The sequence below is a fragment of the Jaculus jaculus genome, chromosome 15, assembly GCF_020740685.1.
Source record: "Jaculus jaculus isolate mJacJac1 chromosome 15, mJacJac1.mat.Y.cur, whole genome shotgun sequence".
Lineage (NCBI taxonomy): Eukaryota > Metazoa > Chordata > Mammalia > Rodentia > Dipodidae > Jaculus > Jaculus jaculus.
In genome coordinates, this window is record NC_059116.1 from 38,549,344 (window position 1) to 38,575,640 (window position 26,297).

General features: G+C 43.0%; 1 protein-coding gene across 1 annotated transcript in view; it reads left to right on the top strand.

The window, feature by feature from the left end:
* Positions 1-2,767: 2,767 nt before the first annotated feature.
* Positions 2,768-26,297, top strand: part of LOC101616820 (vomeronasal type-2 receptor 116-like) — a 51,345-nt gene continuing 27,815 nt past the window's right edge. Inside the window, 1 exon segment of the mRNA XM_045134731.1 lies at positions 2,768-2,900. Coding sequence (XP_044990666.1) covers positions 2,768-2,900 — 133 coding nt within the window.

Consider the following 26,297-nt stretch of genomic DNA (forward strand, 5'->3'; position numbering starts at 1 on the left):
TGTTTCTTCCATCCTGTCTTCCAGATCAGAATTTCTATCTTCCACTTCACTGCCTCTATTCTTGAGAGCCTCTAGTGAGTTTTGGACTTGTTCAATTAAGTTTGCATTTTCTACTACTTTCCTATGTATCACTTCCATCGCTTTGTCCAGCTCCCTTTTTGTCTCATTTTCTGTTTTTCTTGCTGATTCTTGGAAATCATCCTTGCATTTCTTTATGTTTTCATTTAGTGTGGCCAGCTGATTTTTAAGGACCTCTTTTTTTTCACTCTCCCTCAACTCTCTTAGCTCTGTTTGAATTCCTTCCAGTGTCTTATCATATTGCTCTAGCTTAGTGATGGTAGCATCCATACGATTATCTATGCTTTGTAGCTTTCCTGTCAGTTCTAGCAGTAGTTTGGTCAGGGTTGCATTGTTCATTGCTTCCACTTGATGTTCTGATCCTAAACACTCTTCTATGTTTTGGTTAGTTGTGATCCTTGTTGGACTGGGTGATCTGTCTGGATTTTCTTTCATTTTATTTTTCATGTTATTTCTTTTGTGCTGTGGTCTACCCATGTCAGTGTATGGGCAGGTAGGTGGGTGGAGCAGCCTGGGATCTAGCTTAATGTGAATCCAAGGCAGCCTGGGGCAGTTGTAAGCAGCCTGGGTTTTTGCTCACTCTTGCCAAAGCCGCCTATCTATAGCCTGATGGGGCACCAAAGTTGCCTGAATTCTCACCCAGTAATGCACCTAAGCTGCCTGCGTTTGAGCTTGAAAGGGGACTGAGGTAGCAAGCCCTGAAGGTGCCCAGACTCTGGCTGGGTACACTGGGGTCTGTAAATAGTCTGTGCTCTCCCACCTCAGGGGAGTGGGGAATGGGTGGCGATGTACAGGTAGGGGATGGCACCTGCACTGGCGCTAGTGACTCAGTGTGGACTTGTGTGGCTCTTGCTGTGGGAGTGGGCCCGCTGCACGTGCAATTGTAGTGCAGAGGCAGATGATGTGGGTACGGAATCAGGACACAGCAGAGTCTGACCGGCGGCAAGTGATGTCAGCAGAGCAGCAGGGCATCTGGCAGCCACCTATTCACGGCAGGGGTGGCCTTCACCAGCCTGCGAACCGAGCACCACGTGGCTGGTCTACTCGCAGGATCAAAGAACAAGGGCGAGGTAGGAGGTCTCAGCTTCAATGCAGCAGGCTGGCAGAAGTGACTGGTGGGTGCCCGATCAGAGTGCAGCCACGCAGGATGTGCAGAGGGTGCGTGGAGGGTGGGCGGACGGGGGGCACGGGGTGCGACGGGGTGTATGGAGCAAGTGAGGCATGCGGTGGGGGGGGGCGTGGGGCGTGCTGGGGCACTGGGCAATCAGGGTGGGGTGTGCGGGAGGCGGCAGGGCTCAGGGAGCACGGGGTGGGGTGCCCTGGAGTGGTGGGGGGCGTGGGTCGTTCTGGTCGGTCTGGGGGAGAGAGGGATGCGCCAGGGTCATGGGGGGGCGCACGCGCAGGGGGAGTGTGTGGGGCGCGGGGGGGTGCGGGGCATCTGTGGGGCACGGGAGTGTGTGGGGCACGCGGGGGGGGCACGGGGCACGCAGGGGGCCACTTGGGAGCGTGCGGGAGGCACGGGATGCGTGGGACGCTGCGGTGCATGGGAGGCTAGGGGCGCGGGGCACATTGGAAGGGTGCAGGGGGAGCGAGGGGCTTGGAGGGGAGGGGGCTTGGTGCACCACACCGGGGTGCGGGAGGCCACAGGATGCTGAGCGGTGCTCTGGACGTGCGGGGGACAGGGCATGCGGGGGAGGGTTGCGGGGGTCATGAGGGGGGTGCAGGGCATGTAGGGGGGCTGGGCACACTGAGGCATGCTGGGGCGCTGGACGCATGGGGGCGTGGGGCACTGGGGGGTGAGGCGAGCAGGGGTGTGGGGTGGGGGTCGTGGGGCACGTGGGGGGCGCAGGCCGTGTGCAGTGGGGGGATGAGGGGTGAGTAGAGTGGGGTGGGCAGGAGGCGCTGGGGTGGGGAGCGGGGGGGACAGGGGGCGCTGCGGGGTGCACGGGGTTTGGGGCGCGTGGGTGTGGGGGCACGGGGCGCACGGTGGGGCGGGGCACTGTGGGGCGGCTAGGAGCATGGGGTGCGCGGGGGGGGCGGTGTGCTCGAGTGGGCGGGGGGGGGTGTGGGACACTGCGGGATGGCATGGGGTGCTCTGGACTCACAGGGGTTGGGGGCCGGTGGCGGGTCATGTGGGGGAGGAGGTCGATCATCGCGGGGGTGCGCAGAGCATGCTGAGGTAAGACAGGGTGCGGGACGCCGCGGGAAGCCACGCGGTGCTCTGGATGCACGGGGGTGAAGGGGCGGGGCACACGGGGGGGGGCTCGAGGAGCGCTGGGGGCGGGGGTCTCGGGGCACACGGGGGGTGCAGGGGCGCGGGGCACGCCCGGGCACCTGGGGGGTGGGACGCCATGGGGTGCTCGGGGCATGCCTGCCACGTGTGGATAGGGAGCGTCGGGTGCGCGGGGGGGGCGCGGCGCGTGTGGGGGGCTCGAGGCACGCGGGGGGTGGGGCGCGGGGTTCCCGGGAAGCGGGGCACTGCGGGGCACTCGGCGCGCACCTGCTACGTGTGGATAGGAAGCGTGGGGCGTTTGGGGGTGGTGGCATCGTGCTGGGGGCGCACAAGGCGCGCATGGGTGGGGCGCGGGGTTCCCAGGGTGCGCGGGGGGTGCGGGGGCGCGGGGCACTGTGTGTGGATAGGGACCGTGGGGCGCGCAGGGGGGGTGTGGGTTGGGGAGCGCGGGGCGGGATGGTCGGGGGGTGCGCGGGGGTTGTGGAGCGCGTGGGCCTGTTGGGGCGCGCGGGGCCTCCGGGGCAAGTGTGGCTTGGTGTGCGTGGGGTCCCCGGGGCGCCGGGGCGCCGGGCCGTGTGGGATGTGGCAGGTCGCAGTGGTTCGCGGCAGGGCGTGGGTCGCGGGTGTCTGTGCTTCCCTCTTTAACCCCAATCTGTGCCCTCCCTCTTGCAAAAAGTTTCTAAATTCCCTTGAATACTTGCCTTTTTTTTCCTTGTTGTTTGTAGTGCTCTAGGTGGTCGCCATCTTGACTGGAAGTCCCCTGGATCCTGCGTTTTAACCCAGTCTGCAAACCTATGTTTTTCGTTGGGGCATTGAGGCCATTGATATTAAGAGATATTATTGAAAGGTGTGTATTTATGTTTGCCATTTTTTTTTTTTTTTTGTGGTTCCAGTTCTACCTGTGCTCTCTTCTGTTAACAAGTATTTGAGTATTGCTTGTTTTTTCTAGGTTCCTTATATGTGTGCTTTTCCTTTTCTTCAGCATGGAGGATTCTATCAAGTATTTTCTGTAGAGCTGGTTTTGTCTTCAAATACTCTTTAACCTGCTTTTGTCATGGAATGTCCTTATTTCTCCGAATATTAGAATGGATAATTTTGCAGGATAAAGTAACCTTGGTTGACAGTTGTTATCTTTCAGAACTTGGAATATATCACTCCAAGCCCTTCTGGCTTTAAAAGTTTGTGTTGAATAATCTGCTGTAATCCTGATGGGCTTGCTTTTGTAGGTAACTTGATTTTTCTCTCTAGCTGCTTTCAATATTTTTTCTTTGGTGTGTTTGTTTGGAAGTTTGAATATAATATGGTGAGGAGAGGTTCTTCTCAGTTTTGTCTGGCTGGGGTTCTAAAGGCTTTCTGTATCTACATTGGCACCTCTTTCCCAATTTGGGGGAAATTTTCTTCTATGATTTTGTTGAAGATGCCTACTATGCCTTTGGATTGGAATTCTTCTCCTTCTACTATGCCCTGAATTCTTATATTGGATCTTTTCATAGTGTCCCGAATATCTTGAAATTCCCACTCATACTTTTCTATAAGTTTGTCTTTCTCTTTGTTGGACTGTATTAGATCTGCCACCTGGTCTTCTAGCTTAGGTATTCTGTCCTCTCCCTCATCCATCCTACTGGTGAGATTTTCTACAGAGTTTTTTATTTCATTAACTGTGTTCTTCATTGCTAGTAATTCTGACTGGTTTTTCTATTTCTATTTCCTTATTTATGTCTTGTATTATTATTTCTATTTCCTTATTTATGTCTTGTATTGCCTTCTTTGTTTCATTAAATTGGTGTCCTGTGTCTTCTTTGATTCCTTTGACTTCCTCTTTGATTTATTCTTTGATTCTTTTGATTTGTTCTTTGACCTCTTTGAACATATTTATAATCATTCTTTTGAACTCTTTTTCAGGCATTTCCTCTAACTCGTTCTCACTGGAGGACATTTCTGATGCTTTAGTACTTTTAGGTGTACTTCTATCGTCTTGCTTTTTAGTGTTTCTTGTGTTATAATGTATATATTTTTGCATCTTGGATTAAGTTAATGCTTGGATTTTCTGGTTAGCTGGGTATTCTTAGCTGTATCAATTGGTTTGATGTTATATATATTCAGGGTAGGAGCTTAAGGTGCTAGGTGTGGTTCTTAAGACTCTCAGAGTATCTACAAAGATGTTCCTAGGGGTTGAGTTTCCCTGCTATGGGAGTATTCAAGCAGGCTTGGATGATTTTGGTCTCAGTCAAGTTGCTGCCTGGGTCGTCGGGCTGCTGTTCTGATTTCTGGAGCTGGACAGTGGCTTTCCTGCAGGGCAAACCGAGCCTGGCAAGTGTGGCCCTGCAGATCAGCAGCCACGCTGCTGGAACTGCTGTTGCTAAAGCTGCCGCTGATGGGTCTGTAGCCACTGCTGCTGAAACTGCTGCTGTTGGACCCACCACTGCTGCTGCCTCTGTTGCTGCTGTAGCTGTCACTGCTGGAGCCAACACTGCTGCTGAAGCTGCTGCTGCTGTGTCCACTGCCGCTGCTGCCACTGAAGCTGCTGCTGTGGGATCTGTCGCTGCTGCCGCTCCTGGGTCTGCTGCTGCTGGGGCCACTGTTACAGGTGCCAGAGGTGCTGATGTTGCTGCCGGACTCTGCCCCTGCTTGGGTCCCGCTGTCAGCTCAAGTTGGTGTGGCCGGGTCCCGGGAGTGCTGCTCTGTTCACTGGAGCTGGGCTCAGGCATTGGGGGAGGGGAGGGAGCCACAGCTGCTCTGGTTCTCTCGCTGTTCCACGTGTTCTACCTCGTTGTCTGTTCCTCCGTTGCTCACTGGTGCTCTCCCTTCATGTTTCCTGAGTTGTGGAGAGGGCCGGGGTGAGTGGAAGCTCCCTGCACCTGGATTTTCCTGAGGCTGGAGCCAAGTTTGGCCACTTTCTGTTGCACTGCTCCCGCCACGGTTGGCAGAGCTGCTGCAGCCACTTTTGCCGGCCTGAGCGGGCTCTGGATGCTCTGGATCTCTCCTACTTCTCCACTGCCAATTCAATTTCCTATACACCTCACTTTTTAGTAAAAGTGTGTATTTTGCTGAGTGTTTTTGGTCTTTTCTTGCTCCTAGGCTGCTTTGGCGTAGTACCTATGCCGCCATCTTACCGGAGGTCTCCTTTGAGTTTTTGATGTATGCTATCCTTATTGAGGTAAGGTGGAATCTCATAGTTGTCTTAAATTGCATTTCCCTGATGATTAGGGATGATGAACATTTTCTTAAAATGTGTGTTTACCATTTGTGTTTCTTCCTCTGTGAACTGATATTTCAGCTCTTTGTGAGTAGGGTGCTTGACTTTCTACTGTTTAGATTTTTGAATTATTTATAGATTCTAGAGATTAGGCCTCTGTCACTTGGATAATCAGCAAATATTTTCTCCCATTCTGTAGGTAATCTATTGGCTTTGCTTATTGTATGCTTGTCTGTAAAGAAACTCTTAAGCTCATGTGATCCCATTGGTTGAGTGACTATTTAAGATTGTGAGCTTCTGGGGTTTTATTCAGGAAGTATTTTTCCATTCCTGTATCATGGAAAGTAATTCCTATATTTTCTTCCAGTAGAAGTTAATTTTCTGGTCTTATATTGAGATCTTTGATCCATTTGGACTTGAGTGTAGTGCATGGTGAAATGTGTGGATCAAGTTTCAATTTCCTGCATATGGTTATCCATTTTGTCCAGCACCATTTGTTGAAGATGCTGTCTTTTTTCCAGCCTATATTATTAGGGCCTTTGTCAAATAGCAAGTAGCTATAGTTGCTTGACCCAAAGTCTGGGTCCTCAAGTCTATTCCATTGCTCTATACTCCTGTTTTTATGCCAGTACCATGCTGTTTTTTTTTTTTTTTTTATTACTCTGGCTTTGTAATATAGCTTTAGATGAGGTATGGTGATACCTCCAGAGGTATTTCTTTTGCTGAGGATATGTTTGGATATGTGAAGCCTTCTGCCTTTCCATATAAAATTTGTGATCATTTTTTCTATCTCTGTGAAGAACACTGTTTGGAGATTAATTGGAATTGCATTAAATCTGCATATTGCCTTTGGTAGGATTGCCATCTTCACAATGTATTTCTGTCTTTCCAGGAGCATGGAAGGTCTTTCCATTTTCTCACGTCCTCCTTGATTTCTTTTTTGAGTATTTTCGATGTATAGATCTTTCATGACCTTGTTTAATGTTATTCCAAGGTATTTTATTTTTTTGTTGCTATTGAAAATTGGACCATTTCCCTTATTTCTTTCTCTGTATCTTTGTCATTTGCGTATAGAAAGGCTACTGAGTTTTGTGTGTTGATTTTGTGTCCTGCTACTTTGCTATAGGAGTTAATCACCTTCTGTAATTTTGGGATGGAGTCTCTTGGGTTTCTTATATATACAATCATGTCATCAGCGAATAGAGTTAATTTAACTTTTTCCTTTCCAAATTGTATCCCTTTTATTTCCTTCTCCTGTCCTATTGCTTGAGCTAAGACTTCCAGTACTATATTGAATAGCAGAGGTAAGAGTGGACAAACCTGTCTTGTTCCTGATCTTAATGGGAATTCCTCCAGTCTCTCTCCATTAAGTATTATTTGGGCCTTAGGAGCTTTGTATATTGTCTTTATTATGTTAAGATATGAACCAACCATGCCAATTTTCTCCAATGTTTTGATAATGAAGTGATGTTGTAACTTGTGAATGGCCTTTTCTGAATCTACCGAAATGATCATGTGGTTTTTGTGTTTAATCTTGTTTATGTGGTGTATTACATTGACAGATTTCCATGTCTTATATCACACTCATGTTTCTGTGATGAATCCCACTTGATCAAGGAGGATAATGCTTTTGATGTGTTGTTGGATTTGGTTTGTGAAGATTTTGTTCAGGATCTTTGCATCTAAGTACATCAGGGAAATAGGCCGGTAGTTTTCTTTTCTTGTGGCATCTCTGCCTGGTTTTGGAATTAGGGTGATACTAGCTTCATAGAAGGAGTTGGGTAGCTTTCCTTGTTCTTCATTTGTGTGGCACAGTTTCTGGAAGATTGGATTGAGTTCCTCCATGGAGGTTTGATAGAATTCAGCTGAGAAGCCTTCTGGTCCTGGAGTCTTCTTTTTGGGGGAGTTTTTTTTTTTATTACTTTTTCAATTTCAATGAGTGTGATAGGTTCATTTAGGAGATCAATCTGCTCTGAGTTTATCTTTGATAGATCGTATGCATCCAAGAATTTATCTATCTCCTCCACATTATCCAGTTTTTTGGAGTGGAGGTTTGTGAAATAAGTCCTGATGATTCTCCCAATTTTACTTATGTCTGTGGTGTTCTCTCCTTTTTCATTTTGAATTTTCTTAATATGAATCATCTATTTTTTTTTTTCTTGATCAAATTGGCCAGGGATTTTTCAACTTCTTAAGTTTTTCAAAGAACCATCTCTTTGTTTTTTCAATTGTTGTAATTGTTTTCATAGTTTTCAATCCATTAATTTCTGCTCTGATTTTAATTATTTCTTTCTTTCTGGAGCTCTTTGATTTGGGTTTTTCTTGCTTTTCCAATGCCTTTAGGTGGATTGTTAGGTTATTGATTTGGGATCTCTCTGCCTTTTTTATGAAGGCATTTGGTGTTATGAATTTTCCCCTGAGGACTGCCTTCATTGTGTCCCATAAGTTTTTGTATGATGCATTCTCATTATCATACAATTCTAGAAAATTTGCAATTTCATTTTTTATTTCATCCACTATCCATTTATTGTTTAAATGTGTGCTGTTCAGTTTCCAGGTGCCATTGGGATTCTTGGTGGATCTTTTGTTGTTAAATTCTAGTAATATAGCATTGTGATCTGATATCTTGCAGGGAATTATGTCAATGTTCTTAAATATGTGGAGGCAGGCTTTGCGACCTAGTATATGGTCTATTTTATAGAATGTTCCATGGGCTGTTGAGAAGAATGTGTTGTCTGTGGATTTGGGATGGAAAGTTCTGTTTGATGTCTGTTAGGTCTAAGTGATCTATGGTTTTGTTGAGGTCTCTTACTTGCCTGTTGAGTTTCTCTTTGGATGATCTATCTCTTACTGATAATAGTGTATTGAAGTCCCCAATATGATGGTGTTGGTGCTTATTTCTGTTTTATTGTCAAGTAGGTTTTGGTTTATGAACTGTGATGCCCCTGTGCTTGGTGCATATTCATTGATGATTGCAATATCCTCTTGATGGATCGTCCCCATGATAAGTAGGAAGTGGCCTTTGTCTTTTTTGATTATTTTTTATTTGAAGTCTATTTTATCTGATATTAATAAAGCTATGCCTACTTGTTTCTTATTCCTGTTTGCTTGCAATATTGTTTTCCACCCTTTCACCCTGAGGAGGTGTCTGTCTTTAGTGGTGAGGTGGGTTTCTTGAAGACAACAGATTGAGAGGTCTAAGTTTTTGATCCATCTTGTTAGCTTGTGTCTCTTGATGGGTGAATTAAGGTCATTTATGTATAGGGTAATGACTGTGAGATTTGATTTGATCCCTGCCATATTGTGATGGTATATGTGGTTTGCTGTTTTCATGGATTTGAAGATTTTTTTTTGTGCCTACTCTGAGTTTGGTTATTGTGATCTGCTTCTTGTAGGTATTCGGTTTTTATTATTTGTTTCCTCTCTGTGGAGAATTTCCTGAGATACTCTCTGTAGGTTAGGTTTTGTGTTCATATAATTGTAAAGCTGAGTTTTGTCATGGAAAGTTTTCCTTTCACCATCTATTATGAGGGGCACTTTTGCTGGGTAGAATAGTTTGGGTTGGAAGCCATAGGTTCATAGACTTTGCAGTGTTCCATTCCAGGCCCTTCTTGCTTTTAGGGTTTCCATTGAGAAGTCTGGATTAATTCTTATAGGGTTACCTTTAAAAGTGATATGTTGTTTTTCCCTAGCTGCTTTTAGGATTTTCTCTTTGGTGTAAATGTTTAGAATCTTAATGACAATATGTCTTGGAGAGTTTCTCCTTTGGTCCACTCTGTTTGGAGGTTGGTTGGCTTCTTGTATCTTGATGGGTCTTTCTTTTAAGAGACTGGGGAAGTTTTCTTTGATTATTTTGTTAAATAATTTCTCCGTACATTTGGTCTGAATTTCTTCTCCTTCTGGTATTCCAATGATCCTGATATTAGGATGTTTAAGTGTTTCCCACAATTCCCTCATGTTCTGTTCACAGAAACTTTTCAACTTACTCAAATTTTTGAAATCTTGAACTGTTTCTTATATCTTGTCTTCAAGATCAGAGTTTCTATCCTTTACATGGCTGACTCTATTCTTGAGAGCTTCTAGAAGGTTTTGGACTTGTTCAGTTAGGTTTGCCTTTTCTACTACTTTTCTATGTACAGTTTCCATCCCTTTGAAAAGCTCTCTTTTCACATCATTTTCTGATTTTCTGGATGCTTCTTGGAATTCAACCTTGTATTTCTTTATGTCTTCATTTAGCATCACCAGCTGATTTTTGAGATCCTCTTTGTTTTTTTTTTCTCCCTCATATCTCTTATCTCTTTTTTTTGATTGATATTTTGTTTTTATTTTTTAATTAGTTTTCTATTCTGCAAGTATAGGCAGTTTGGTACCATTATTAGGTTCATCCATGACCTACCCCCTCCTCATTGGCCCCTCCATGTTGAGGTATATGGATCATGCATTGTGGGGTTAGCCCACAGTTATTGGTATGATAAATGTCTCTGTATATCATGACCCAACATGTGGCTCTGACATTCTTTCTGCCCCCTCTTCCTCAAAATTTCCCTGAGCCATGTTTGTTCATTTTTGGTCTGCTTCAGTGATGAGGTCTTGGGGGCCTCTGGGGCTCTGGCTCTCTGATTTGGTAGGCATTGATTTTTCTCTGTGTTGGTCTCCTTCCCCCTTGTGCTGGTATGTGGTTCATCAGGAAAACAGCACACTTGCTTGTTTTGCCAATTTTCCTTAGTTTCAGCCAGGGCCCTTTGGAGGTATGATGGGTTGTATCTTTCCTTAGGATCTGCATCTATCTGAAAAAGAGAAGCAGATTATCCAACTGAGAGTAAGTTAGCACCAGATGAAATGAGATAACCTTTACTTTTTAATAGAGATTTTAATAGGTGTAGGCCTTCTTGTAGCACATGATTGATGGTAGCTTGATATTGGAGAGTGGTCTTATGTTTGGATATGGTTCTGACTTGTTTCCCAGCTCCAGCTATGGATCTCGTACCACTGAGGGGATCAGTTAGCCAAATCAAGAGCAGCTGGTTCCCCACCATGGCTGTGTGCCACTATTGCACTTGTGTGGGCATCACAACAGGTTATTTGCTGCTACATAGGTTCAACCATGAGTTGTGTGGACAGATATTTGTTGTTTCACCCAGTTGCCCATGTAGCACCTTCTGGCACTAGACACGCTGACTGTCTGGGGACTGACTCTCTCCTGGCTTCCAGCCATTGCTGTTCCATTTTATGTGTCAGCTGCATATGGTGTCTTCAGCAATAGGATCTTACCAGTAACCTTTGGTGGGTCATCAAGTACTCTGATAGAAATCTATCATTCTTTTAGAAAACCTTGTAGCTTTCTCTGATCAAAAGCTCATTGTTGGTGATAGCCCCATGCTGGTACTGGGAGTTACAGGTCAGTGCCCCCTAACAAATGAAGGAAAATATAACCATTATATAGGAGTTAGAGAGGTGAGAGAGAGAGAAAGCGAGGGAGAGGGAGGGAGGAAAGATGTAGAGGATTTAGGATAGACTTGATCCTACCCTCTCCAGTGTCTTGTGGTTCAGGTGTTTCCTGTAAGGGCCTGGTGAAGGTCCAGCCATTTGGTCTGCCTTTTAGGAAGTAGAATTTTATGGTATCATTGCCATTCGGGTCTAGATTAGTGTTTCCCACCCCTTCGATGCCCTCCCCTCCCTCCCCATCCATCCTTGTGTCTAGTCCATGAGATTCTTGCATGGTATATAAAGTATCTTGGGTAGATTCAGTTTAGGTGCTGTAGATGGGTGAGACTATGTGTCAATTTTTTTTTTTTTTCTGTGATTGAGTAAGTTCACTGAGAATGATCTATTCCAGGTTCAACCATTTTCCCTCAAATTTCATTGTGTCATTTTTTTTCTTACTGCTGTATAGAATTCCATTGTGTAGATATACCACATCTTAGTTATCCATCCTTCTAGTGATGGACATCTGGGTTGATTCCAGCTCTTAGCTATTATGAAATGAGCTGCTACAAATATGGCTGAGCAAATCTCTCTGGTCTGTTGTTTGAAGGTTTTAGAGTAGATACCCAGAAGGAATAACTGGGTCTGTTGGTTTCTCTATAGTTAGCATTTTCAGGACTCTCCATATTGCTTTCCAAAGTGGTTGTACCATCCTACAATCCCACCAACAGTGGATTAGTGTTCCTGCTTCTCCACATATGTGCCAGCATTTATTTTAGTTTGATATTTTGATGTTTGTTAACCTTATTGGGGTAAGGTGGAATCTCATACTTGTTTTAATTTGCATTTCTCTGATGATTAGGGATGATGAACATTTTGCTTAAATGTGTGTTTGCCTTTTGTATTTCTTCCTCAGTGAACTTCCTGTTCATGTCTTTGACCCATTTTGTGAGTGGGGTGTTTTGTCTTTGTAATGTTTAGATTTTTGAGTTCTTTGCAGATTCTAGAGATTAGGCCTCTATTAGTTGGATAACCTGCAAATATTTTCTCCCATTCTATGGGTAATCTATTGGCTTTGCTTATTGTATGCTTGTCTGTAAAGCAACTTTTCAGCTTCATATGATCCCATTAGTTGAGTGACTGTTTAAGATCATGAGCTACTGGGGTTTTGTTCATGAAGATTTTTCCATTCCTATATCATGGAAAGTACCTCCTAAATTTTCTTCCAGTAGTATTCGAGTTTCTGGTCTTATATTGAGGTCTTTGATCCATTTGGATTTGAGTTTAGTGCATGGTGAAATGTGTCGATCAAGTTTCAGTTTCCTGCTGTGGTTATCCATTTTGTCCAGCACCATTTGTTGAAGATGCTGTCTTTTTTTCCAGCCTATATTGTTCAGGCATTTGCCAATTATCAAGTAGCTATAGTGGCTTGACCCAAAATCCGGGTCGTCAAGTCTATTCCATTGGCCTATACTCCTGTTTTAATGCCAGTACCATGCTGTTTTCATTACTATGGCTTTGTAATATAGCTTTAGATCAGGTATGGTGATGCCACCAGAGGTATTTCTTTTGGTGAGGATATGTTTGGATATGTGAGGCCTTCTGCCTTTCCATATGAAATTTGAGATCTTTTTTTCTATCTCTGTAAAGAACATTGTAGGGATTTTAATTGGAATTGCATTAAATCTATATATTGCCTTTGGTAGGATTGACATCTTCCCAATGTTAATTCTACCTATCTAGGAGCATGGGAGGTCTTTCCATTTTCTCAAGTCCTCCTCAATTTCTTTTTTGAGTGTTTTTATGTTTTCATTGTATAGATCTTTCACTTCCTTGGTTAACATTATTCCAAGGTATTTTTTTTTTGTTGTTGTTGTTGCTATTGAAAATGGGACTATGTCCCTTATTTCTTTCTCTGTATCTTTGTCATTTGCATATAAAAATGCTACTGATTTTTTTTCATTGATTTTGTGTCCTGCTACTTTGCTATAGGAGTTAATCAGCTTCAGGAGTTTTGAGATGGAGTTCTCGGGTCTCTTACATATACAATCTTGTCATCAGTAAATAGAGCTAACTTAGCTTCTTCCTTTCCAAATTGTATCCCTTTTATTTCCTTCTCCTGTCTTATTGCTTGAGCTAGGACTTCAAGTACTATATTGAAAATCAGAGGTGAGAGATGACAACCCTGTCTTGTTCCTGATCTGAATGGGAATTCCTCCAGTCTCTCTCCATTAAGTATTATTTGGGCCTTTGGAACTTTGTATATTGCCTTTATTACATTAAGATATGTACCACCTATGCCATTTCTCTCCAATGTTTTGATTGTGAAGTGATGTTGTATCTTGTCAAAGGCCTTTTCTGCATCTATTGAAATGATCATGTGGTTTTTATGTTTAACCTTGTTTATGTTGTATATTACATTGACCGATTTCCATATGTTGAACTGCCCTTGTGTTCCTGGGATGAATCCCACTTGGTCCAGGTGGATGATGCTTTTGATGTGTTGTTGGATTCGGTTTGTGAGGATTTTGTTCAGGATCTTTGCATCTAAGTTCATTAGGGAAATAGGCTGGTAGTTTTCTTTTCTTGTGGCATCTCTGCCTGGTTTTGGAATTAGGGGGATAGTAGCTTCAGAAAAGGAGGTGGGTAGCTTTAACTGTTCTATTGTGTGGCACAAGTTTTCTGAAAATTGGTTTGATTTCTTCCATTAAGGTTTGATAGAATTCAGCTGAGAAGCCATCTGATCCTGGACTCTTCTTTTTGGGAAGGTTTTATTATTACTTTTCCAATCTCCATGAGTGTGATGGGTTCATTGAAGTGATTAATCTGCTCTGAGTTTAGCTTTGAAAGATGGTATGCATCCACCCATTTTTCCATCTCCTCCACATTATCCAGTTTTTGGTGTAGAGGTTTTTGAAATAAGTCCTGATGATTCTCCCCATTTCACTTATGTCTGTTGTGATCTCTCCTTTTTCATTTTGAATTTTGTTAATTTGAAGCTTCCCCTTTTTTTGCTTGATCAAGTTGGCTAAGGATTTGTCAATCTTGTTTATTTTTTCAAAGAACCAGGTCTTTGTTTTGTCAGTTGTCTTAATGGTTTCTTTGTTTTCCAATTCATTAATTTCTGCTCTGATTTTAATTATTTCTTTCCTTCTGGAGCTCTTTGGGTTGGATTTTTCTTTTTATCCAGTGCCTTTAGGTGGATGGTTAGGTTATTGATTTGGGATCTTTCTGTATTTTTAATGAAGGTATTGAGTGCTATGAATTTTCCCCTGAGGACCTCCTTCATTGTGTCCCATAAGTTTTGGTATAATGTGTTCTCATTGTCATTCAATTCCAGGAATTTTGCAATTTCATTTTTTATTTTATCCACTATCCATTTATTGTTTAAGAGTGTGCTGTTTAGTTTCCAGGTGCCATTGGGATTTTTTGCTGGGTCTTTTGTTGGTGATTTCTAGCAATATAGTATTGTGATCTGATATAATGCAGGGAATTATGTCAATTTTCCTAAATATGTGGAGGCAGTCTTTGTGACCCCGTACATGGTCTATTTTAGAGAGTGTTCTGAGGGCTCTGAGAAGAATGTGTAGTCTGTGGATTTGCAGTGGAAAGTTCTATAGATGTCTGTTAAGTCTAAGTGATCTATGGTTTTGTTGAGCTCTCTTATTTCCCTGTAGAGTTTCTGTTTGGATGATCTGTCTATTACTGATGGTGTATTGAAGTCCCCAATATGATGGTGTTTGTGGTTACTTCTGTTTTATTGTCAAGTAGGTTTTGTTTTATGAACTGTGGTGTCCCTGTATTTGGAGCATACAGATTTATGATTGTAATATCCTCTTGATGGATCATTCCCTTGATAAGTAGGAAGTGGTTTTCTTTGTCTTTTTTTGATTATTTTTAGTTTGAAGTCTGTTTTATCTGATATTAATATAGGTACAACTGCTTGTTTCTTATTCCCATTTGCTTGGAATGTTTTCTTCCACCCCTTTACCCGGAGGAGGTTTCTGTCTTTAGTGGTGAGATGGGTTTCTTGAAGGCAACAGATTCAGGGGTCTAATATTTTGATCCACCTTGTTAGCTTGTGTCTCTTGATGGGTGAATTAAGTCCATTAATATGTAGGGTAATGACTGTGAGATTTGATTTGATCCCTGCCATATTGTGTGGTAGATGTGCTTTGGTGTTTTCATGGACTTTGAAGTTTTTTCTGTATATTCTGGGTTTGGTTGTTGTGATCTGCTTCTTGTAGGCATTTGAGTTTGGCTATTTGTTTCTTCTTTGTGTACAATTTTCTGACATACTCTTTGTAGGTTTGGTTTTGTGTTCATATAATTGTAAAGCTGAGTTTTGTCATGGAAGGTTTTTCTTTCACCATCTATTATGAGGGATACTTTTGCTGGGTATAGTAGTTTGGATTGGAATCCATAGGTTCTTAGACTTTGGAGAGTTTCACTCCAGGCCCTTCTAGCTTTTAGGGTTTCCATTGAGAAATATGAAGTAATTCTGATGGGGTTACCTTTGAAAGTGGTGAGCTGTTTTTCCCTAGCGGCTTTTAAGATTTTATCTTTGGTATCAATGTTTAGAGTCTTATTGAGTCTTGGAGAGTTTCTCCTTTTGTCCAGTCTGTTTGGAGTTCTGTTGGCTTCTTATGTCCTGATGGGCCTTTCTTTTAAGAGACTGGGGACATTTTCTTCAATTATTTTGTTAAATAAGTTCTCCACGCCTTTGGTCTGAAATTCTTCTCCTTCTGGTATTCCAATGATTTTAATATTGGGACGTTTTAGTGTATCCCACAATTCCCTCATGTTTTGTTTTCAGGAACTTTTGGACTTACTGACGTTTTTGAACTCTTGAACTGTTTCTTCCATCTTGTCTTCCAGATCAGAGTTTCTATCCTCCACTTTGCTGACTCTATTCTTGAGAGCCTCTAGAGAGTTTTGGACTTGTTCAATTAAGTTTGCACTTTCTACTACTTTTCTATGTATCATTTCCATTGCTCTGTTTAGCTCCCTTTTCATATCATTTTCTGATTTTCTTGATGATTCTTGGAATTCATCCTTGCATTTCTTTATGTCTTCTTTTAGTATGGCCAGTTGATTTTTAAGGTCCTCTCTTTTTTTTTTTTCACTCTCCCTCAAGTCCCTTAATTCTCTTGAAGTCCTTCCAATGTCTTATCAGTTTGTTCTAGATTAGTGATGGTAGCATACACACACACACACACACACACACACACACACACACACACACACACATATATGGTTTACAGTCTTGTATCCCTTCACCCCCAGTCTCCATTACCTGAGTGCCCTCTTCAGTAGTATCCTTGGTGTTCACTGTGGGGTAATTAGGGCCTCTGTCAGTCTCTGGGAGGAGGCTGTGCCTCAGGATATTTCTACCCCCCTTGTGGCTCTTACAGTCTTTCTGCATCCTCTTCCACAACAGTCCCTGAGCCTTGGCAGGAGTGTTAGCAGTTTGTTAATAGTGTTGAGTTCTCTGTAGACTGTATTTCTGTTGTGAAGTATTTCGGTTCTCCACCATGTTTGTTGCTATTTCCCTGGAGGCAGCTTGCAGTCTATCATTGGGAGCAACACTTGTGTAGCTGCTTCCTTTCCAGTTTCTCCTGGATCCTGGTGACTGTGGTGTAGGTGGCCCATCTCATGATGAGCAGTTAGCTGTCCTTTCTGGTCAAATTGATGGATCTTGGAATGTCCCAGTATTCTCTGCCATCTGTAAAATAAAGCAAATTTTCCAAGGAAGCATGAAAGCAGCTCTGGTGAAGAGGGCTAGGCATATAATTTTGAGAGAAATGTTGATGAGGATATACTAGAGAACAATGGGGTCTTCTCTCTTTCTGTCATGAGCTACCTGCCTGTGGGATGCTGTCTTGGTTCTAGTACCAGTTATGACGTCTCTCCCACTGAGCAGACCTCAGGTCCAACTGGAGGGTAGTTGGTTATCCACAGAGGCTGTGTGCCTCTATTGCACAGTGTGTATTTCTTGTTCAGTTGGTGGTGACCATTGTGACTCAGTAGTTCCCATAGTATTTCCAGTGTCATGATGTTTTGCAAGGAGAGGATTTTCTTTGCTCTGTGTTCTCATTGTTCTCTGGGTGTCCTAAGATGGAAGTCTGTGTTCCCTTTAGCATTGGGGATGGGATTTTTAGCTCTGTTGGATGACCAAGTGCTTGGCAATTGCTAACACTGTTTTGGGGATCTCATTGTTTCTCAGGTCAACTACTCACTGTGGGGAATAACCTAGTTTCAATCCTGACATTCACCAGCCAGAGACAGTGATTTTAGGGTTAAGGGTTCTTCACCTTCTACTGTGCATATCAGTCTGGCCTGCCTGCCTCCCTTAGCTGGGTACTTACTGTACCAACTACTATAGTCCTTAGTTTTGTGTATTTACTCTCCCCACCCTCCCTTTTCCCCAGACACTTCCACTACACCCCCCAAATATTCTTTTCCTTAACTAGGTTTTCTGTTAATCCCTCCTCTACTCCCTCTCTCTCTTCACTTTTTCCTGGTCCGTAGTTTCTTCCTTATTTCATTTAGCTGTTTACTTATGTTGTTTTCATATTTGTTGATGTGCTTCTTCATGTCCTTTTTGATATTGTTGACTATTGTTATGATTTTTATGAATTCTTTATTTAGGATTTGATCTAGTCTACTTTTGCTGTACTCCACTGCTGTGGAATTGTAAATTTTTGGATTATTCAAGTGCTTTGAGTTTTCATCTTTCATATATTCTTATCAGGTTTCATATCTTTATTGGGACATTTGTTTGATTTTCTAATTCATTGGTTAAAGTATTTGCGATATTCAAATGGAAGTAGGTGATGTTAGGGTTGAGTTATAGTTTCACCCCACTAGGTCTGGTATAGTTCAGTAGTTCACTCTTCAGCTTACATGCAGAAGGTACCATATGTGAGCTCAATACTGCTTGGAGAGGAAGCTACAGCTCACATGCTGAAGGTATCACACATGACCTCTAGCACTGCTCAGAGAAGAAGCCATGATGAAGCACAGGCACAGGTCTGCTGTGAATATACAAGAATAACTGGTTAAATCGTCAACCCTCAGCATCAACAGATTTTAGGGGTGCATAGAAAGCTGTGTATTTAGATATTACTTACTAAGGGTGAATTGAAAAGTAGATAAGCAGAAGAAGACTAGCTAGTAGTATTAAGCAATAGAGAAAAATAGAAGAGGGGAATGTAGACAGAATAGGGAAAATAAAGAAAGGAGGACACAGCCAGCCCTAGCTAACAATAGAATGAGAGAGAGAGAGAGAGAGAGAGAGAGAGAGAGAGAGAGAGAGAAAGGGAGAGAAAGAGAATTATAAAATGCTTTTAGGCAACGTAATACAATCCTGGGATTGGGGTGATGGTCCAGCCAGTAAGATACTTTCCATGTAAGCATGAGGACCTGAGTTCAGAGCACCCGCACTCAGGTAAAAAGCAGGTGTGGTGGTGCATGCGTGTATTCCAGGGCCATGGAGGTGGAGACAAGCAGATCCCTGAGACTTGCTGTCATCTATCTTATCTAGCTGAATCAGTGAGCTCTAGGTGCAGTGAAAGACCCTGTTTCAAAAACTAAGTTGGGATTGTTTGAGAAAAACACATAAGGTTGACCTATGGTCTCAAAATATACCCAAGTATGTGCATACATGTGTACCCCATGCACCTCAACATGCACACACAAATGAATGCACACTATACATACATACACATGTAAAATAACAACAATCCCAGCACCTGTGAGGCTGAGCCAGGGAGGCCATAAGCCAACTTTTGTACTGTGGGAGAAAGTGTCTCAGAAAGGAAAACTGGGTGAACAAGAACAGGGGAGGGCTAAACTGGGAAGAAAAGGAGCAGGATGGACTGAACAGGTCCACAAAATAGGATATGCCTTTATTTCATGTTTAACTTTTTGACACTTTCCTACAACATATTTTCATTATATTCATCCCATTATCCTTTCTAGATCCTCTTCGCACCAAACCCTTTCTTCCAAACTAGTTCCTTTCTACTTTCACACTATTTTTGTGATCTGATGGGCTTCATTAATGTTGTCTGTATGAGCATGAGCTGGGGGTTATTTATTAGAACATGGTTATTTGCTAGTGGCTTCATGACTGAAGAATGTGACTTCCCTTCACCCCCTGTGTAATCACAAACTGTCTATATCTCTTCAAAGAGGCGCTGGAATCTGTTTCCCTCTCCTATCCCATAAGGGAATGTTGATGGGTTCAAAACATGGATATTAAATAGGAAAGGAACTATAATAATGAAGTAAAGAGGGATGTGAGATTGCTTAGGGGTTAAAGGCATTATCTTGCAAAGTTTGATGATCCAGGGTAGATTCTCCAGTGCCCACTTAATGCTAGATTCACAAAGTAGCACATAAGTCTGGAGTTTTCGGTGACAGGACACCTTGGTGCGCACATGTCAAAGTTCAGATTTAACCAGTATCAAGTGATCTGTACAAAAGTCCTATGACAGACAAGAGAGGAAAATGTAAAATAGTAAAGCAGGTAATGAAATAAGTATAGGAAATTAAAAAGAGATAAAGGGGCTGGAGGGATTGCTTACTGGTTGAGACACTTGCCTGCAAAGTCAAATAACCCAGGTATGATTCCCCAAGATCAACATAAGACAGATTCACAAGGTGGTACATGTGCCTGGAGTTCGTTTGTAGTGGCTGGAGACCCTGACACTCCCATTATCTCTCTTTTTCAAATAAATAAAGATGAAAAAAATGTGATGAAGGCAGGTTGTGGTAGTACATGTCTTTAATCTCAATGCTCAGGAGGCCAAGATGAGAAAATATCTTGTGAGTTCGAGGCCACCCTGAGCTTACATAGTGAACTCCAGGTCAGCCTGGGCTACAGTGAGACCCTACCTCAGAAAAATAAAGAGATAAAGGAGACCAAGTTCATGTTTTCCTCTGAAGGATTCATTTGCTGGGATGTGATAGATCTGGGATCTGTACTGCTTTCTTCTGTAGCTTTTGGGGTCACATATTCTGATAGAGCAGGACTCTGTGGTCTCTCAATTCTCTCTATATTATTTCCCCTGCAACCAGAAGGTGTGGTTTCTGCCTCACTCAGGGGTTGCTTTTCTCTGCCTTTTTATTTTCAGGCATTTAATCCAGCTGCCAGAAATATTTCCACTGACCCAGCTACCCCAAGAAGGGGCTGGAATTTGTATCTCTCTCCTATACATGATGGAATTCAGATTGAATTCTGATGGAATTTCTCAGATCCTGGCACCTTTAACCATGCACCACTGCTGATCCTACTTCTGGGACCTAGTGACTTTCACTCCAGTCTGTGACTCAGTCCATTGTCCACTGTGTGGAACATTTCTTGAATCTGAAAAAAAAAATGTCCCTCTCCTTTATGACTGGGACTGTGTCTCAGTGGGTAGAACCTTTTCCTCGCATTCAGAAACCCTGGGTTTCATTCCCAGCTTCTCACAAACCTAGCATTGTGGTGCATGTCTGTCATCCTAGCACTTGGGAGGTAGAAACGGGAGGATCAAAACTTCAAGATGATCCTCCAATATGTAGTGAGTGTGAGGACAATCTGGGCTATATTTGACCCTGTCATACCTGACTGATTTCACTGTATCTAGAGGATATCTGCAGGCCAGTTTCCAGAGTATAATCACCTGACACTTGCTCTGGGTATCTAGATGGGGCTGTGAAATGAGTGTGTTTGCCTAGAGCCACCTAGCTGCAGACTTAGGAGGGCTTCTCACTATTTGCCTAGTCCAAAAGTCCAGAACTGGAGAGGAATTTCCCACACCTGAATATTATGCCTTCCTAGGATTCCTGACAGGATATTCCCACACCTTAATATTATGCCATCCCAGGATTCCTGACAGGATTTTCCCACATCTGAATATTATGCCAACCTATGATTCCTTACAGGTTCTCCCCACACATGAATATTATGCCATCCCAGGATGCCTGACTGCTTGTACTTCAGATCTGCCCAGTGATAGGTCCCCATTTGTGGTTTGGAGTTTTTGTTTTATATATATTTTTTCTGTTGTTCTTTTCCTTTCTCTACCACATGATTTCCCCCTTTTATTTATATAATTTACAAAGAACTTTTATGTGTTTTTGATGGTTTTTGCATATAACATACTTTTATCATCTTCATCCCATTAACCTGTTTCTGCCCCAGCCCACTACTGATGAACTTTTCTTGTGTCCATGTTCCTCTCCTACCTTTATGCCTTCTTTTATGGCCCACTGAGCTTCATTAGGGCTGGCATTACCCCAAGTTGGGGAGGGACAGCTTGGTTTTATTCTTTGGCCCTCAGTTCTAATTCTGCTCTGTTGCATTTAGGTTCAGCTTGCTGGCAGAAATCACCCAGCCAATAGCAGATTTGGGGGCGGGGGGAAGTATATATTTTGGCTGACAGGCTCGAGGGGAAGCTAGATGATGGCAGGGTAAAAAAATGGCATGAGCAGAGGGTGGACATCACCCCTGGCCCACATAAGGTGGGCAACAAGCACAGGAGAGTGTTCCAAACACTAGCAAGGGGGAGCTGGCTTTAACACCCATAAGCTCATCCCCACAATACACTGCCTCCAGGAGGCTTTAATTTCCAATTGCCATCAAGTGGGAACCTAGCATTTAGAACACCTAAGTTTATGGGGAACATCTGAATCAAACCACCACATGCTCTAATTCTTTTGGTACTGAAATTGAAGTGTGGTGGAGGTTTTGAGGGTCTGGTTGGTCTTGCTCTGCACATGCAGTGAACGCTGTCTGCATGGGAGTGAGCTCCATGGATCAGTATCTCTGGATCTCTCCACTTTCTTCCTTTCTTATTTTTCTGGAATTACAAAACTGACAACTTCAACCTTTACAGACAATAAACCAGGGTAATTGCCCCCCCCTCCATTTTCCCTTTGAAACTCCACTCTCCATCATACCCCTTCCCCTTCTCAATCAGTCTCTCTTTTATTTTGATGTCATCCTCTTTTCCTCCTTTTATGATGGTCTTGTGTAGGTAGTGTCAGGCACTGTCAATTGCTGGATATCCAGGCCATTTTGTGTGCAGAAGAGTGCATTGTAAGGAGTCCTACCAATATTTTGGCTCTTACATTCTTTTTGCCACCTCTTCCATATTGGACCATGAACCTTGTTTCAATGCTGAACACTCCTCTGTCACTTCTTCTCAGCACCATCATGCTTTCTGTATCACCCCAAGGTCACTGCTATCTGAAGAGAAACTTCTCTAACCAAAAGTGAGAGTAACTAATATATGGATATGACCATTATGAGAACAGCGTACCAGGCAGTTTGGTGTGTATAGTATATACATTTACCCAGACACCACTAGAAGTTATACCCCTAGGGCTCATGACTTTCCCTGTCATAGGTTTTCTGTATCAGGCCTGTATTCCCTCCTGTGGAGCTTGTCTTCTGATTCAACCAGAATGGGTCTATCATTCTCTCCTAGGTCCAGATATTGAAAGAAAATGTTAAAGTTAAAATTAATTAATAGCATATAGGAGGCAGAAGCAGGGGGATCATTCTGAGTTTGAGGACAGTGTCACATACATCAGTTCATGTCCAGCTAGTACCTAATGGCAAGACACTGTGCCTCCTGAAAGATCAATAGTCATGGTAGTGGGGAATAGGGACAAGGTGAAGGATGATGAAGGGAGTCAAAGGGAAGTTCCCACCCAGGTTATTAGCAGATGATGTCTCTATGACTCACCACAGTATCTTGTTTCCTTGTGTCATGTGTATTTTCAATTTGGCACTGATTTTGGAATGATATAAATATTAGGGATGCTTGAGAACAGATTTCTCCAGGGATGTATGGCTCTCACATCTGGTAGACTATTAGGGGGTTGAAAGCATGTCATACTTTCCTGGGACTGTTGTAATAGTGTGAGATGTCAATTTATTGTCATAGTTATAGAGACTTGAAATATGAAACAAAAGGCTAAACTCTCTGGACAGCAATCAGTATCACCTATCCTGTTTCTGTCTCAACCTTCTGGTAGCCTTGGAAGTTGCTTGGCTGGTATGTTTTGACTATCTTCACTGTGTGTTTGTTTTCCAGTTTTTAAAAAATATATATGTTGGTACTGGGTAATTGAACCCAGAATATCGGACTTTGCAAATAAGTACCTTTTACTATTGAGTCATCTCTCTAGTTGCACAGGATGTTTCTTGCCGTTATCTATCCTTTATGTATCTGTGTCTCTAAGCTTTTCCAGTGGATAAGAATGCCAATTATATTGCAACAGGGCTCCACCATCATGACCTCTTCTTTATTTAATGCCCTTTGTAATGACCTTGGCTTCAAATAAGATCACATTTTGAGGCCCTGAAGGTTAGCTTTTCAACACATCTTTCTGTTTTTTGGACACCCTCACATGTATGAACATGAGTACATACATTACACATGCATGTGCATGCACACACATGCAATATAGTGTAGCAATAAGGTATACACAGTCATTGCTTGCCTTTGGCACAGACACAAAGCAGTCAGAGGAGTGAACCAACTTCTTTGCAAAAGAGAAACCTGACCTTGAGTAAGTGCGGATAGACACCTTTGACACTGGGACGTTGCAGTGGGCTGTTAGAAGTGGGGTACCCTATGTGATTGATTAGGGGTGAATGCTGGCTTTCATTGCTCTCAGCCTACACTGGAAACAGGGCATCAGCTAGAGGAACTGTCACTCATGCATCAAGGCAGTGGCTCCGTGGGTCTGTGTCTGCCTTCTGGGGCTGGTTCTTAGAGCCAGGAGTCTCTCTGTGCAGATGGACATTGAAACCACCACAGATACCCTTACTTGGACTGCTAGGATCTTCAGGGAATGTATCTAGGATACTTAGAGTTCATGATTACTTAAGGGTTACTTTTGGTAGACAAATACCAGTTCTAGGAGCTAAGTGAGATAGAAAAACTTAAAGAGCAAGAATGCTCTTTCTGAACCTATTCAGGAGGGATTGATCCAAACTAGGGAGCATGTTCCTCACTGTGAGAGGGAGTCCAAGTGGAGAGGGTGTTCATAGCAATAGTTAGGAGTATAGTAATAGTTCTAAATAAAATGAGGCACTCACCCAGCAGTGACAACATTACCATGACAACCAGGAGCCATGACCAGGGACCTACCAGAGACAGGCTGTGCTCTGATATGCAAATGTGCTACCCCTAAGGTGGCTAATCAGCAGCCAGTATGACTGAGGAAAGAATGGATACAAAAATGCCAGCAAAAGCTCAGAACGCGATCACTCAACTCAGAGAGGCAGACTCCATGTCCCTCTGTGTGTTGGTACCCACCAAGAGAAGGTGCAGCCTGTGTGACCCCTTGGCAGCCTGGCAGGGAGTGGAACAGACAGAGGAGAACTCAGAAGCCATCTGCAGGCCAAGTGACTTTTCAAGTGAGTGCCTCAGCGGTTTAGGCTTGTTGAAAGAATAAAAGAGAAAGGGTTCTGGCTAAATTAACATGTGTGAATAGTGAGTAAAATGTGGCATAATCCACCTCCTCACTACTAAGTTTAGAGCTTCCAACACAGGGTTAGAATCATGTCTTAAGAAAACAAGAGAACCTTCCACTTTTGACCACGGTGCTGGGGGCAGGTAGAGGTATGAGAAAAACTTGGACTTGCTGGCTAGTCGAGTTAAAAACTGGGAAATAAGGTAGGAGAGGAGTAGAGGAGGACCCATGCATATCCACCACACACACACACACACACACACACACCAGGTATCTGTGGTGGTTTCAATGTAGGGTTCCCTCAGTCATGTGTGATATGGCCTCATACCTAATCCCCAGCTGGAGGAGCCTTTGGAATATTGAACCTTGCTAGACAAGGTGTGTCACAGGGCCAGACCTTGAAGTTTATTAGTCCAGACCTACTGGGTGTTCACTAACGAGCTAGCTCACTCTCACTGCTTCCACCCTGCTGCTGATGAAGGAAGATGTGAGCTGATTGCCTGCTGTGCCATGCTTTCCCCACTATGGTGAAACGTCCTCTTGACACTGTAGGCCAAAGTAAGGCCTGTTCTCCCATAAGCTGTTTGTAGTCAGGCATTTTGTCTTAGCAATGAGAAGGTGACTGCAACAGTATCATCTTCTGGAATGTATTTACCTTCTCATATCTTATGTGGTTTGGCGATCTGGGGTATACTAAACTTCTTAAGGAGATTGCAAACTTATGCTTCATTTCTGCTTTCTATTATAGTTAAAGGAGCAATGATGTTAATCCTCCCAAAAATTTTGGAAGAAGTCAGTAGTTAGTGTAGCCAACCCTGGGATTTTTTGTTATTCTTGTTGCTAGGACATTTCTTTTTGTCTTCTTCTTTTGGTTTTTCAAGGTAGGGTCTCACTCTGGCCCAGGCTGAGTTGAAATTCATTATGTAGTCTCAAGGTGGCCTCGAACTCACGGTGATCCTCCTACCTCTGCCTCCTGAGTGCAGGTATTAAAGCTGTGTGCCACCACATCTGGCTCTACTGGAACTTTTCTTACTGCTGTTTGAGTCACATTGCTTGGACTGGAGAGCTGGCTCAGAGTTTAAGGCACTTGTTTGTAAAGCGCAATGACCAGGATTCCATTCCTCAGGACCCTTTTAAAACCAGATGCACAAAGTGGTGGATATATGCACCTAGAGTTAGTTTGCATACCTGGAGGTCCTGGGATGACCATTCTCTCTCCTCTCCTCATTTCTATCTGTTTACAAATAAATGAATAATATGTTTATTTATTTTAAATCACATTCCTTTAGATTTTTAAATATCCTCATGCTTTAGTTATAGTGGGCCATACCTGTGTAGAAATTTTTCCATTTCTTCCTATTCCAGGTGTGTAGAGGGTCAATTTTCAAAAATATTACTCAATATTCAACAGATTTCAGTGATTATCTGCTGTAATATCTTCCCTTTACATCTCTGAATACTTTTCATGTCAGTGCTTATCTGCTGTAGTATCTGGCCTAGTATCTCTAAATACCCTCTGAGTTTCAGTAGTTATCTGTTGTACTATTCTGTCTTTACATATCTAATTTTACTCATTTTATTGTGTGATGGTTAGTCTTCATTGTGAACCTGAGTAATGTTAGAAAAGATCTAGGAAGCTGACACATGATCCAGGTGTGACTGTGAGGACATGTCCATGAGGGTTAACTGAGAGTAAAAACCTATTTTGGAGGTAACATCTCAAGGGTACTGAGCCCAGACAGAATAAGTGGAGGGGGGCAAGAAAGATAATGAAATACTGACGTTCTTTTTTCTTTGTTTCTGGCCTGACCATGCCATGAAATACACTGGTCCAAGTCACCTGTCCCACCATGAGAAATTAATACTTTTGAGACTGTGAGCCAGAAT